The sequence below is a fragment of the Periophthalmus magnuspinnatus genome, chromosome 19 (genome assembly GCF_009829125.3).
Source record: "Periophthalmus magnuspinnatus isolate fPerMag1 chromosome 19, fPerMag1.2.pri, whole genome shotgun sequence".
Classification (NCBI taxonomy): domain Eukaryota; kingdom Metazoa; phylum Chordata; class Actinopteri; order Gobiiformes; family Gobiidae; genus Periophthalmus; species Periophthalmus magnuspinnatus.
Window position 1 is genome coordinate 10,919,594 of NC_047144.1, and position 15,763 is coordinate 10,935,356.

The 15,763-nt window shown below is 36.7% G+C and overlaps 1 protein-coding gene across 1 annotated transcript; it reads right to left on the reverse strand.

Moving 5' to 3' along the window:
* Nucleotides 1-1,419: 1,419 nt before the first annotated feature.
* LOC117387714 (zinc metalloproteinase-disintegrin-like VLAIP-A) lies at nucleotides 1,420-15,404 on the reverse strand. Its single transcript, XM_033985254.2, has 23 exons — nucleotides 15,326-15,404; nucleotides 14,116-14,222; nucleotides 13,972-14,045; nucleotides 13,545-13,620; nucleotides 12,490-12,566; nucleotides 11,546-11,729; nucleotides 10,777-10,842; nucleotides 10,636-10,698; nucleotides 10,382-10,551; nucleotides 9,773-9,854; nucleotides 9,536-9,675; nucleotides 8,633-8,819; nucleotides 7,375-7,464; nucleotides 5,285-5,483; nucleotides 4,643-4,745; nucleotides 4,403-4,571; nucleotides 4,244-4,324; nucleotides 4,078-4,162; nucleotides 3,394-3,520; nucleotides 2,769-2,922; nucleotides 2,421-2,468; nucleotides 2,296-2,346; nucleotides 1,420-2,097 (listed from the first exon to the last, which is right to left on the reverse strand). Exons 1-23 carry the CDS (start codon nucleotides 15,360-15,362, stop codon nucleotides 1,912-1,914), a joined length of 2,556 nt encoding a protein of 851 aa, XP_033841145.1. The 5' UTR covers nucleotides 15,363-15,404; the 3' UTR covers nucleotides 1,420-1,911.
* Nucleotides 15,405-15,763: the final 359 nt, after the last annotated feature.

The following is a 15,763-nucleotide window of genomic DNA, read 5'->3' on the forward strand; positions in this document are numbered from 1 at the left end:
GTAAAGTTACACTGAGGAGCTTTAAGGCTAAATATGAATTGGAATTGGACACTTTTTGTGTTTTAGAAAACAGACAGGAAGCCACAAAAATCCATTACTGTGATTTGATGTGATTCCTGGTTGCAATAGAAAGTTATACATTGCACTCCATAATATTACTGCTGGAGCTATCAGTTTTGTGGGTACCAAGGGACACTGCTCTTTCTTGCTTCAGGTCGAGCGTCTGAGTTGTGTTGAATAAATAAAATGCATATTTACATTAAAATGCAGATAATCACAACACAGTTAGGATAGGTTATCAATTATATACTAACTACAGATTCCTTTTATAGAGCTGGACAGATTTTTAGTCTGACCCATTCAAATCTGGAAACAATTACATTTGTGAGTCTGTTGTGGTCGTTACTGAGTTTAGGTCATCCACTGCGCTTTCTTTCCAAATACGTTTTTAGCACACACTTTTCATCTGGCTTTTTGTCTTTGAACATCTGCAAATAACCTCATATGAAGACCCATGTGAACTGCATGGAGCTATTGTGGGTCACACCATAGCTCCTATAACATTTCAAAGAGTCTAGTCACTTAAAATCTGGTCTGGAATTTTTTGACCCCAAGTTGTATACTTTGACTTCAAAACTGGGTCACCCGCCTTAAGCCAGTAAAATATAAATAGGATATGCAGTATGGATTAAATTATAGCATACATCCTACTGGTGTACAGTCACCATTGGAAAGTCTTGTGGTTTGATATCCTCTGTTTACTTTTGGAGGAAGGTATCATCACCTCATATAACCACACTAAACAAGCTGAGACAGCGATAGTCATAAAATGAATTGTAAACTGCTTGTTTGGAAAGCAGTTTGGCTCGTGAATCACAATGAATCAGCCCCACTGTGAGACAAAGGCCTACTCGTTCATTCCTCAAATACACAACTCCCACTTCTACTAGCGGATATGCATCTAATTTTCTCCCAGATGCACTTGTGAACTGATATGTCTTGCTTCAACAGTGATTTGTACACAGTAATGCGTTAACTATATATATCAAATTAGCTCTTTTATGGTTATTCAAGGCAAGCTATTAGCAATTTGTCATAGTGGGTCTCAAAACAGTGTTAAAGTGATGATTGATGTACTCAGCTTTTGCAGTTTCCATGTCGTATACTTTCTAACTAATCCTGGATTAAACAAGTTTAGAACTGTTATGGTTTTGCTGTTATAATGTGGACCCAGATGAAGGGAGGGCAGAGCTCTGACTCACTTCTTCAGTCTCTCTTCAGATATCTGTAAATACTGATGAACTGTGGAGTGAATCAGGCTCAAAATCAGATAAATGTTCCCAAATGTTGATTACACAATTTTCGTCAGATACATGTGTCCTCTGTGAAATTGTGTTAGCTACAACATGACCATCTCCGTATGGGTCGGAAATAAAGTGCACTTTATTTGTTGAGACAAAAGGCCCTCTCATGAGGCTTCATTAGGTTTAAAATAACCTTTAAACAGAGAATGTATTCAGTCATATGTAACACATGACCACTGGAGCGGGACTGTCCCAAACAAATAGCACCCATCACTGAGGCTCGCTGAGCGATTAGGAAGATTTAAAGATCCTCCTCCCAGGTCTGGACCCTGTGAATGATTTTAAACAAACAATGAATCGCAGTAAAAACACAGCTCCCCTGAGGGCTCACATGTCAGGGCTGGAAAATGAACAGAACATACACAGTCCATACAATTATGTACCATTCACTCTTCAAGTAGACTGCTAAGTAATACAAAATATCCCTAAGAAGGCACAAACTGGCTTTAACACAGCAAAACTACGTAATAAATATTTAAAAGACTAAAAAAATAGAAACAAGCAATGTTATGCTCTACGTCATACAAAGTGCAAACACAATTTGAGCCTAACAAATGTTATCACAATCTGCACCAGCAGCTTTGATAGGAGTCCTTTTCCCCACAGACAGTGAGGATGAGTGTTGGGTTTGTGCTGCTACAAAACTATCACTGTTTTTTTTGGTCTTCTTCTGGACAACTGGGGGCCGTGGTTTTCCTGGAGGAACTGGAGGGGGGCTGGGCTTCACTTTGAACTGAAAAATTGAGAGTTTATTACTGGAAAGAAAATAATTTAACCAGATACAACTACACAAAGTAAATCATTTCAGAGGTACACTCAAGTGCATCTTTCTACATTATTTTGGACTTAAAATCTGGCCTTATATTACACACTACAGCCACGCAAAAAAAACATAGCAAAATTCCATTACATATTCACACACAACACTCACCTCTGTTTTACTCAAAGGAGGCAAAGGCTTCACTGGAGGTAGGGGTTTGGTCTGTGTGATAGAGAGAGCTTTATTAATTAGATTTTCTATTCAAAAATCCACATTTCATCTGTTCAGAAACTTACCACTTCACTTTGAGAGGTAGGGGGCTCTGGAGGAGATTTCTTAGGAGGCTAAAAAACACAACAGTAAAATGTTAACATGGCCACTTTTCTGTTACTATCATGGTTGTATTGGTGGTTTTCAGATTGTAGACTGTGATGATGTCGTATTCCCAGATGGGGACAAGACCCACTTTCCCATGTTCATACCATTGCATTTTGTCATGGAATATTCAAAAGATAAACTGTTGAAATGTTGAATCTGATCATTATTATTACTGAAGAACTCACTATAACAACAAAAATCTGAAACCCTATAAATAACCTATAACTAATAGTAGACATGACAGTAAACATGATAGTGTAACTGACCAGAGGGGCCGGTCGGCTCGGAGGCACTGACACAAAGTGAGGAGTACAAATTTGAGCAGCGGTGGACTCCATCAGGGTGGGCTGGCTGATCTCAGGTCTGGGTTTAGGTTTGTCAAACAGGGGAGTCTGCTTCTCCAATGCAGAGTGCACTTTCCTGTCAAATAACACACGTTCTGTCAAAGGCAAATAGCTTGATAAAAAAACATTAATATTTATATTATTTGTGTATTTTGTAACTATTGGAAATGTGATTAAATTGTCCAAGTTAAAACCAGGTTATGTGATGTAAATTGTTCACCACTGTCATAAGAATATGCCCGAATAAAAGGTTAGTTCAGATTCTCTTCGAAGCAAGGCCACATAGACAAGAACCTCTCTTCTCTTTCTCTCTCTCTGTCTCTCTCTCTCTATCTATCTATCTTTCTATCTACCTAGCAATCTCTCTAAATGTAGCACAGTGGAGACAGAGAATTCTCTAATTGATATCCATTGATCAAAGTGTAATTCATTTTTTCGACTGGACGGTTGTTGTTTTGACATAATTTTGATTGAATGTTGGACTGAAAAAGGCTAAAACTAAAATTGACCTAACAAATATGTAGGCCTGTCCTTTAGATAGTTTTACCTCTTGCTTTTGGAGAGGTAGTTTTTGGACCTGTCTCTTTGGCAGCAGATGAGACCTGTGACCAGAGCGATGATGAGGAGGATGATGAAGACTGCTGTGCACACTCCAGCGATCACAGCCATCTGACCTGCAGGCACAGACAGAGGAAATGAGGCCATAGAGACAGCCCTTTATGCATTCAGGCTATATGCAGTCTACATTTTTGGCCACAAATTACATACATTTGCAACATGGTATTCGTGGATTTCAGCTTCCTGTTATATATGACATTTCCCCATTCAAACATTTTGTTTTGAATTGTTAATCGCTATGGTAATGGTCCTAATTTCTTAAACCCATGGATGGATATATGTAATAGGCTTTAATTCACTTGTTAACCATATTAAAGTACCTCCATGTGTTAATTGGGTTGCCAGTATAAAACACATTATGTTGATATATTTATAAACATTATTAGTGCAACAAGTAGGTTAGACTATTCATTTCAATAAATCTTTCAACTTGTTTCCTCTAACTACCACTTAACTGATGTAAAACTATGATAAATGTTTACCACGAGTACTATCCCATCAAACCAAGTAATAATTAGAAAAACATGAAAACCTGTCATATGTACTTTAAGTTAATCAATCACATGCTACAAAACAAGTATATCACTCATGAAGTCAGTGAAGTCAGTAATACCTTGAGGTAAGTCTGCATATTGAATATTGCAGAGTGGAGGAGCCCAGCCTGGGTCACAGTGGCACTCTCTTTTGTGATTACACACCTACAACAACCCATAAGAATATATAGTCTTAATTAAAACTGATATAAACTGTTTTTGTTTTAGTTAAAAAAGTTAACTTACCCCATGGTTACTGCATTTCTTGGAGCAATCATCAGAGGTGCCATACACTGCTATATCCTGGCATTTGTTGTCTAAGCAAACCTGTGCAAAAAACAATATGATTTAGTTTTGTTTTATTCAAATCATTATTATTTCATAAATGCCAGATGAGTGCTTTGCCTTATTTGGTCCACACTTGGTGCCATTTGGGACCATGTCAATATTTCTGGACTTGTCATCCTCCACAACGATGTTACATTTAATGAAATATCGCACAGTAAACACTGCCCTTTTCCCGGTGATAGAGTCGCCTCCCTCTTCACAAAATATAGATCCACATTTTAGATTACTGCAAAAGTTTGATATGGTTAGTTTTAAACAGCAAATACAAAAGTTAAAAAGATACACAACTATGAATACCTTGAGGTACAGGGGGTGTATCCATATGTGTTATTACCACAGTTAGCCCCCTCCTGGCCCTGCCTATTCAGGTAAAAACAGGCATCATCTGCAACTTTAGCACCTGGGAACAGATAAGAATATTTTTCTTTCAAATAGACAAATACAAGACTTAAGTACAGGCTTTTTCAGTAAAAATTCTATTCATTTCATTCCTAGTAATACATTTTATTCAAAAAAAACTAGACAGTGATTGTGTGTTAGCTGTTGCACTACAAAAGGCACAAGATGTCACACTGAAAAAGATAAGACCCCTTCAGACATTAACACTAGACATTCATCTCCATCTTCTATGCAGCCATGACCTCAGCATAATGACATGGCATTGTTTTTAGTAAATCCTTTATTATTAGATTAAAAGTTAAAGTTAACTTAAAATAGGTTAAATTTAGGGTTTAGGTTAAGGTTTGGCACGTAGTCACTATGGTTATGGTTAAGATCAGTCTGGAGGAAATTAGTCAATGTAATGTCCCCAAAAAGCATGGAAACCCACAATATGTGTCTGTGAGTGTACAAATATTCAAAAAGACCAAACATTTTTATTTTATATATAAGCATGACATATCTTTGAACCATTTCATACTTCTAAGCTTGTTTTAGTACCTTCCCCAAACAGCCTCCAACAGTGCTGCTGGTGTGTGGGGCACTGGCCGTCATAGCAGTATCCGGGGCCCTGGTCGGAGCAGGGTTTTCCATTCATCACAAAACTGTCATCAGGACACGCCTCTGATGTCCCTGTGCAGTACTCGGGCAGGTCACACTCACCAGCCGGCCTCCTGCACAAGCTCCCTGCTGATCTGAACTGTAATGTAAACAGGTTATAATAAATACATCATTAAATACACTTATATTAAAGCTTGAATGTGATTTATGAATAAAACCCCTTGTGTCAATGAGAGGATTAACATGTACAGAAAATACTTTACAAAATAACAATAGAAATAATTATAGCTGACTGAGTAGGTATCAATAAAGTAGATACCTACTTTATTGATAATCTGAGAGACAAAGGCTTTAACAAAAACTGGGACTTATGATAGCTAAAAAGGTCACAAGTTGTACTCAAATAAGAGTACTGTTACTGAAAAAAAATTGCATAACAAAGTACAAGTAGTACTAATTCAAAGGCTTTCTTCAATGGTAAATGGTCACATTTATTCAACTCCTTACTACCTTGAAGGCAATTACATCAAGGAACCATTCACCCATTCACACACACACGCACACACACCCCCACCCCCACCCCCACACACACACTCACACACACACACACACACACACACACAAATAGATACGCCAGTGTATGGAGACAATGGGAGTTTGGGCAGGTTAAGTGTCTTGCCCAAAGACACAACAACATATTCATCTGTGGGAACTAGAATTGCATCGCAAACAATGTTTATGTCGAAAGCAGGATTCGCCAAGCTCCAGATCAGTGGACAAACATTCTGCCCAGTGCGTTACTGTCGCTCCCACTATTTTCACAAAATTTGGTGAAAACTCAGGTATCATTATCCATCATCACAAAAAGAATATGAATAAAAATAATGATAATGTGTGTAGTTTTTGCTTTTTCAGTCAGAATCTCAACATCTGAAAATAATTCTGGATCAAAGCAGGAATCTGAATCTGCACAAAGACTCACTCATTTATCTGTGTCTCTCATAATAGCTTTTTTACATCATGATCAGGCATTGTCTCATCAAACATGTGTATAATATATACACATAAATATTATACACATATAATGGCACTTATTCATGTCCTTCAGGACATCATTTATAGGAAGGATGTGGTTAGTTACAAAGAAACTATAAGATACCACCCTGCGTTTCCTGGTATTATTTCACGTGGTACTCGTGGCAGTTTCAACCCTTTTAATGCTCTTTGACTGCTTCCACAACCTTCACTGGACACTATTTTAAAATCAGGGAGTGTCTACAGTAAATTATGACATTTCTCTATGCAGTCCACTGACAAAGAGGCCAACTGGCTTTTAACTATCTTTTGGGGAGTAGGTTAACATTTAATAACACGGGTGGATTTCCAGAGGAAATAAACAGAGGAGTAAAAAAAGTGAGAAAATTAGTTGCTTTAGAAAACACAGAATAGAAACATGAATCAATCAACAGTATCAAGAAGTGAATTTAAAGGTCCACTATGTAATTTATCTGGTGGAGGGTAAAAAAAGAAGACAGTAAGCAGGTTTGCCTCTCCACATAACAGATCTATAACTTGGCCTAGTGGCATCACTTGTCTCCATGGAGATAGATACATTTTAAGCCATACTGTGAAACATTCTAGGCAAAATAACATCTAGGTAAAAAAAAAATTACAAATTTTGATGTGATATTAACCTTTCAAAGGATTTCCTCTTTAAATACAAATATACTAACGTAACTACAATGTTATGACATTAGATCATCACTGAAATTATATTTATGTAGGATATTCAGCATTTCTGTGAAAAATAAGATGTTAAAGTTTCAGCCAAGGTCGGGGACAAGAATATGAAACATGCATTGTAGAATATGTCCAGTGTATATGAAAAGTATACATAATTGCACATTGGATATTGCAGATAACCTACGCTTTTCTTTGTTCATAGTCTTTCTTCATAAACCTGTTATTCCCATTTTAATTCTGCAACTATTTTCTAGACTACTGTATTGTTCTGTGTGTAACTGACTTACCTTGCAGTTTTCACAGCACCGTCCATGAGCGCATAGAGACCCAAATGTCAGGCGACATGTCGATGGGTTACAACACGGATTCTTACATTCCTGCAACAACAACAAAAACATGCTGTGTTTAGTTTCATCTTAATCCTGGAGTGCAGGAGGCAGGCGCAGTACGGATTGCTGCCAAGATGTTATGTCCTTGATAAGGAATGTGAGCTGAATGGTATTGTGAAATCTCTGACTGAAGCTCCAAGGCAAAAAGAGCACCCAAAATTGTGCTTAAATAGTAAGAGCATTGTAACTTCATGTTGATGCAGAATTATTTAAAGGTGCACTATGTAACTTTTCTGCAGGGGGCAGAGGGGTGTTCAATCTGCATGTCTACATGAAGATGTTATTGCTTAGAATGCTCCACAATATGCTGTTAAATGTATCAGTTCTATTGTTTTGCCAAAGATGTTCCACATTAAGGTATTAAACACATCAATCTCCATGGAGAAAAGCAGATGACACAGCCAGGCCATGTTGCAAGTGAGATCTTTTAAGAGGTAAGCCCACTCACAGTAAGAATGCATGCATGCAAGATAGAAACACGTTAAGTAACAAAATAATTGCTACATAAATATGTTTAATGCCATACAGTGGAACTTTCCAGACAAATCAATAACATCTCCATTTTGACAAGAGGGCGGTGGGACACCCGCAAGAAATGTTACATATAGTGCATGTTTAAGTAGTGGTGTTTATTTTATAAGCAATGTGTGTTGATCTTGTAGGTAGAAGAAAAGCCCTTTAACTAATTCTCATTTGTTTTCACTCATTATAATTAATATGCATTGTCCTTGAAACAAATAAATACTTTAAAAATAAATGCACTTTAAGTAGATGCTAACTGATCAACTTAAATAATGGTATTACAGTAATCAGTCATGAAAAACCTAATCATAGTACACTAAACTGTAAAACAAAATCCTTATAACAACGCAGGATACATAAACACATATTTAAGTCAACATATAGGTGCATATACTGTACAGTGTAGATGAGGGTAGAAAAGTTGAAAATGTACTCAAGTTAGAGAGTTGCTGAAAATAAAATCACGCAAAGTTTAAGTTAATGGGGTCAAGTTTCATATTTCATCTCCAGATTTCACAGTATGAAGACCAAACCAGAACATGTGTTGTGAAATCACTTGCAAAGAGAACCTCTCTAGTATCTCCACATGAAACCTTATATCTTTCCTGTCTCTTAGCCCCAGACCAGCTGTTACCTGCACCGTCCCACAATCGCACTCCTCCCCAGGGTCCACCAGGGCGTTTCCGCAGCGTGGGCCCGTCTCTATGCTGCGAGAGAGGGATGGTTTGTGTAAGCAGTTGGGGCGCGCTCGGGCCAAAAACTCAGCCAGCTGACCCTCACTGCAGCTGCTGAACAACTCAGGGAACGACTGACTTCCTGTCCTGATAAAAGAGATTGAGAACAGATTTGTACAAAGATGACATCAACTTAAACAAGATTCACAGGGTTGTTTCAAAGTGGAGGACTTCCTGTGAGAAAAACGTCTTGAACTTCTGCTTCCTCATCTGGATTTGAGAAAGTTTTATGACAGATGGCCTACCTAATACTTTTCTCTACATTTGTCCAACTTGATGCTGGCACACAGATTATTCTCTGTATTGTACAAAGAATTAGAGAAATACTTATTAGCTGTATAATGTATAATTGAGCTGCAGTGGCTGAGTGGTTGCAGTAGACACCAACTCAAAGTGGTTTAATCCCAGGTGAGTGTGGTGTGTGAGAGAGATCAGTGGTGGTTGAAGGGGCATATGGTGTAGACTGGGAGCCTTACTTCCATCAGTCCGCCGCAGGGAATCATCACCATATGTAGAGTGACTAAATAATGTAATGTTATTATTTATGTGCATGTTTCAATGGCCTATCACCTCAGTTCATCACACTTGTCTAAAAGTGCTCTACTCACTACTAATTTACAAATTAAGCTCTGAATTCACAAGACTATTATATGAGAATTTTAAAAGAGCCAGTACCAAAACCAGATACGTGGGGAAGATTGCATCAGCACAAAGAGGACTTCATGGAGCAAGTATAGGAGATGAGCTTTACAAAAGGCATCCTGGAATCTAATAACTTTAAAGAAGTATTTTGTAGTGAATACCTGAGCTTGTCTGTCATCACACAGTTGGTGCTCAGAGAAGGACCACACACACAGCCAGGACCATCGTGGGACAGACCAAAGTTATGCCCCATCTCATGAGCAATGGTGGAGGCCAGACCAATGAGGTCTCTGTGGTGATCCTGAGGAGATAAAACATCATTGAGTAAAACAAATGATTTAACAACATCTATTCATTTTATTTTAAGATGAAAATTGTGTAGTTAAATAAGTAGTTACCTGATTCACACCTCCCGAGTTTTCTGTGCACATGGCAAACTTATTAGCCAGTCCGACAGTATCACCTTCAAAGTCTATGCCTCTGTAAAGTACATTTATCATTTTACAACTAAATTTACTCATAATAGTCTGCATTTATTTCCAAGAATCTGCCCTCCATCTGAGTCAAAATCTCAGAAGGAGGGCGGGGGGTATATTTCTCTGTGGATGATTCAATTGTGATACATTTTTTAAAAGAAATATCCAAACAGAGAACAAATATTAAACTTTCTCTTATGGATTTGGTACAAACTTGTCATTTTACTCTTATGGTTTAAAGTTCTTTAAACTGATTACAATCACACCTATAGGACTGAATTATAGAGACAATTTTTGGCTCTGCAAATTCAACTTAGTTTGTGTTAACAAAAGAAATAAAAACTTACGGCAGTTTATTGTTCATGTAGCAAAATTATATTAACTGAACTATTAACTATTAACTTGAACAAAAATTCTATCATAGAATTCTGACCTCCGCCTCAATTTTAAAATCAAGGCTCTCCACTTATATGACATTATCTGAACACAACCCATTATAATATAAATGCAATGTCTATAATTGATTCTCACGTCACAAACTGTGCATTGTCGTGCTTCACCCTCTTTAGCAGATCTGTTTGTCGCCAAATAAGGAAATGGTCCAGAGTAATTTCAGAACTCATGTCGACATCCATCAAATTTTCAGTGGTCCAAATCTCCAGCCCCACGAGCACGATGCATGTGTTTATAGATCGATAAACCTACAAAAAGAGACAGAGCAATATGTCATTTCAAAATACTGACTGTATAAATCTAATATTTACAATCATAAATCATCATTATACCTTGTCAATGTGATTCACAACGTTGAGAATGCGAGACTTGGTTTGGCTGCCATATCGAAGGTACTAAAACATGAAAGAAATATAAATAGTTTGTGGGAAAAGAGGGAAGTTAGCAGATGTGAAAGAAGGAAACTTGTTTACCTCAGCTTTATCAACAACCACAAACAGCTCAACAAAGCGCTCTGGTTCTGCAGTTGGCTTCGATTTCTAAACACAACCAGAAATGGATAAATGAAAATCAAATGTGATAGTTCTTTGTTGTCTAATGCAAGAAAATAAAAAGGGAGATACAAGTTTGAAAAGTAAGTCAGAAAGTTAAACATTGTAATAATTTATGCAAAACCAAAACTCAACTTGTATCCTTTGAACATTTTCATTTGTATATCCTATGCAAACAAACAACTGGAACTATTTTAATTACCATACTCATTTTTTTGTTACTATAGTGTGACGTGGCACTCTGCAAATGTTTATATTACATAGAAATGAGGTCATCTGAGCACCAGACAAGTTGTCATTAGATTTTTTGTTAACACTAACATAACATTACTTTGTTACAACAAAAAAATGTATGCATGAAATAAAATACAATTTAACTTTAAGTTATATTGATTAAATGATTTTGATTTTGAGGTTGTGGACAAATGTTATGTATCCATGGGTTTCAGAAGGATAAATAATATTAATATTAATCTTTCAATAGGGAAATGTCCTAAAATGGTTGTATCTAACAGGAACCCATGAATAGCAATGTATTCTATGTCTATGTTGAATAAAAATTATGCAAAATTGTTGTAAACTTTATACATACATTTTATATTATATTTTCAGATTAACTTTGTAAATAATCAAACTTCAACACCTAAAATATTAACTTCATCTATTCCTGTCTGGTGAATATCAAACATACCCAGGATTTGGACCTGAAGAGTCCGGCCAGTCTCGGTCCTGGGTCCTGGTCTACATCAAACAGGGTTGTGCTGCTGTTAGAGGGTCCCTGTGAGTCTCTGTGTCGGTAAACAGCGTGATCGCTCTCATCCGACTCCCCCAACGGCTCAATCAGATACAATCGCTGCTGCGCTCTCACAAAACCACTACAAAAGGAAAAATAGTCCAATAAACTGTATGGTAAAATTATTTACTTTTTCATTCATATATACACATCACAGATAAGAAATAGGCTGTTAATTCAATATTTTCTCCAATGAAGTGAAATACAGGCAATAAGATAAAAATTATCAAATGTCTAAGCAGCTGTTTGAACATTAACTTTGATGCCATTAGTGAGGCACCCTGTCTATACATCCATGACTGAAGTTGGTACAAAGTTTACCTTGGTTTATAACCTCTTTAGATGTATAGGAATAGCAATAGAAAAACTATGATTAAAAAGATGTTTTTACAAACATTCAGGCTGTGGAATCAATTTGATTCAATGGCTTACAGAGCTAATCGAGATCAATATAAATACTTTTAAGACATAAAACATGATCAATAAATGATGATGCATAAATAATTATAAATAAAAATATCTTGATTGCAATTATGAATCAATTAATTACAATTAGATACAGCATTGTCCCATAACAGAGCAGCCAGCTGGAGCAGCCAAGTATACCATTACAATCTCTACAACAAAGCAGGCAATTTGGATCTGATGACAAAATATCCCAATAATTGGCAGCTAAAATAATAAAAAATGGCATTGTTGAAACTATTGGTATTGGCATTGGTTTAATAAAAACAGATGTAAGCCAGTACAAATGAGGTAAACATTTCTCAAGCATGACTTTCACAAGAAACAAAAATACCAAATGAGGAAGTGAATGGCCTGAAATAGTGCAGTAAACTCACCTTATCCCTGAGCATATCCCCACACTCACCGAGGAGTCTGACATCCCCTCAATCCAACCGTGATAATAACAGTGCTCCTACACAAAAGTATAGATTAGTTTAGAGAAAAACATTCCTTAAATCAGCTACACATTGTGCTTACAGCTGAGGCCACAAACACTCTCTTTGTGTCAAATCTTAATGTATTTGTGAGTCACAGGTCAGGAATGGTATTTCTGAGACTAAGACTGCACAATAAGGGAGGACAAATATGTCTTGAAATGGTTTTGATTTATAAGTTTTAATGTAGCATAAAATACACAGCGTTATAATAATAAGTGTGTATAACTGCCATATTAATTTTATGTTTCTGGATTGAGGGAATATTAACTACAATGAGAGTGTTTATATGAGTCTTGAAGGAATTATGATACAAAGCCAAACTGATAAGAATCTGTAGTTGTTATTTAATGTAAAATTATTTCATCTGCTGCATTTCATCGAACAAGGATTTATTCAACCATAAGAAATTTAGACACAGACCTAGATAAACAAAGATTGTAATGTCAATTGTCAGAGTGGACATCTGATATAAAAACCTATGCCAAATCAGTATTTATTGCATTACAAAACAGGACAACATCCCATAGGTCTTTAGTTTGTAAGATGTATTGTAGATGGGGCAGGTAAAGTTTTTATGTCTCAATTTTTGTTGTGATATAGCAGGTTCACAGGCCTAGTTAATGACATAAATGATCAGGTTCAGCATTTGTGGTTTTGCGAATATTAACAAGCCTCTGAAACAACCACATTGCCCAGTAAATACAGTAACTAGTGGTTCAAATCCTGCTACCAGCAGTTTATACTGTACATGTGTCCTTGGCAAGACACTATCTAAACTTGACTGGAGGGAAAGTTAAACTAACCAGACTCAAAAACTTAGGAAGTACTAAAGTTTTTGGACTATTTTCTGGATGTAAGCCTACAGAACAGCTTTGGGGGCTGAACACACTCAAAACTATAAACTATAAACTTTTATTGCGATGACATAGTTAAGAGACGTCTAAAAATCTTACCTCATGTGTGGAAGTCGTCACCCGTTTTCCATCTTTGGTATAACGCGTTTCTGTGAAGTCTCTTCCAATAAGATTCCTATAGCAGTGACATATATGAGGGTTGAACCAATAGGAAAATGTGTAATGCAATTTTCTGACAAATATTGCAAGATTTGAGATTTCTGTTTTTTTTAATCAAGATTCAGTTGACAGAACATATTTTAAACATGTCTCTGAGAATTAACATTTAAGACAAGACTGAACTATTAAGTGCTGAACAAATACAAGAATGCACTGCAGAGGTCAAAGGTTGAGGTCCTTAAGCCTTTGCAGTGTTACAATTTTAACGATTCAAATGGCAAGCTATTCAATTTACCATTTCCTTGCAGCCTTTCATAAAATATAATATAGCAAGTCAAATAACAAAAATGCGCTTAATCATTTTTACCTGTTTTTCTCCAAGAGTATTGTGTGATTTTGTCCTTCAATTGCTAGTTGATATTGTACTATATCTGGATAAACCTGACAGAAAGGAATAAATATTAAGCTCTTGTAGGCTGTAGAAAATGCACTCAAAAAGTGTATTGATCACCTGTGTGTCGGATAGACTTCTCTTTGTTCTGAGCTGGAGTTTCTGTGGTTTGACGATCTCATAGTGCTTCACGTGAGGCAACAAACACAAGCTCTGCACTAGAAAAACTGTACAAAAACGAAATGATATATTAATATGAAACTGTGCAGATCAAAAACAGAAAGCAGAGAAAAGGGGGCGTCGCCATCGAGCTGGGACAAAGATAAGAGAACAGCCAAGTTACAAATCTGTAGTTCCATTCATGGGTTTCAGCTTCCTCATATTGGCCTTTCTCCCATTCACAAGATTTAAACTGTTAATTGCTATATGATAACAGTCTTAATTTCTCATCATTTTAAAACCCATGGATAGACACCTCCCATAGCTTTTAGGTCGAGTCAGAAAATTTCAAACACCCATTTTCTGCCCCCCCTCAAAGCAAGCACAGCTGAATATGTCCAAATAAGAAAAACAAACCACAGATGAAGAAACAAGCCAATGTTTCTGATGACAACCGTACAGTGAAAATACAAGGACGCCTCTCTCAATTTACAATGACTATTTTAATCAAAAGGCACAACAAGGAGAATACAGAAAAGCATCATTCTCTATGGTGAAAACATCTGCTCCATTCAAAAGCTTAAACTGTTGAACTGCATTACACCATTAGTCTGGCATCCACACGTGTGCAGAAGATTTAAGAAAAGAGGACCCAGATCAGAGCCAGAAAGTAGATACCCAGAAAGTCTACATCGGTTGAATTAAATGCCCTTTGTTGAAGTCTATAAATTCTGTGCAAAAAATACATACTTGCACTAGCAGTGGAAGGATACTAATAATCTGTAGTAGGATAAAGGCAACAACAGGAGTGGGCCACTGATAGACGTAGTAACCATAAATGTGATATTTGTAATAAGGAACTGAACAATTTGCAAATACTTACAATAATGAACACATTTATATTCAAGTAACAATGTTAATTTTTTTTATTTAATAGTGATTTAAGCAACCATTTACTAAAACTGGTTGTAATAGGCTGCAGTGCACTGTAAAGACGCAGAGAGACAAAGTATGAATCCAGTGTGTCTCCTCTGCAGGGGGGAAGGGGGTGTTCAAGTTTACCGCTCTAAAAACGTGTGTAGATTATAAAACAAACCAATGTAACAAATTGAAGCTAAGTTTAATATGGGTTGCTGAATAAGTCATGTTTAAAAATGTAAATCTGACTTACCAAACGTTAGCGACAGTGAGATGAAGTTAGATCCCATTATGGTGCGCCTTGTCCGGCCACTGTAGCGGCTCTGACTGCGCCTTGACTCGGCGCAAGCGTTTCCCTTAAAACCACGCCCCTTCTGCTACGTCTTATCTTTGTCTCACAGAAATACCAGAGACATGAGTGAGCAATTAATAAATAGTCATTCTAGACTGATTAAACTATGTAATCATCTTTGCCATGTTTTTACTATTCACTTCTGCTTTGAACATTACACATCAAAGAGGATACTACTTCACAAATAAATTGTAGGTTATACCAATAGAAATACTGTATTGGAACTTATTGGACATATTTAACTTAAAAATTTCCATTATTTAGGAGAGTGGGCTGGGACTGAACATGTAGTGCAGGCCTACTAAGTTTTGTACCCAGTGCCCAGAATTTGGTCCTACA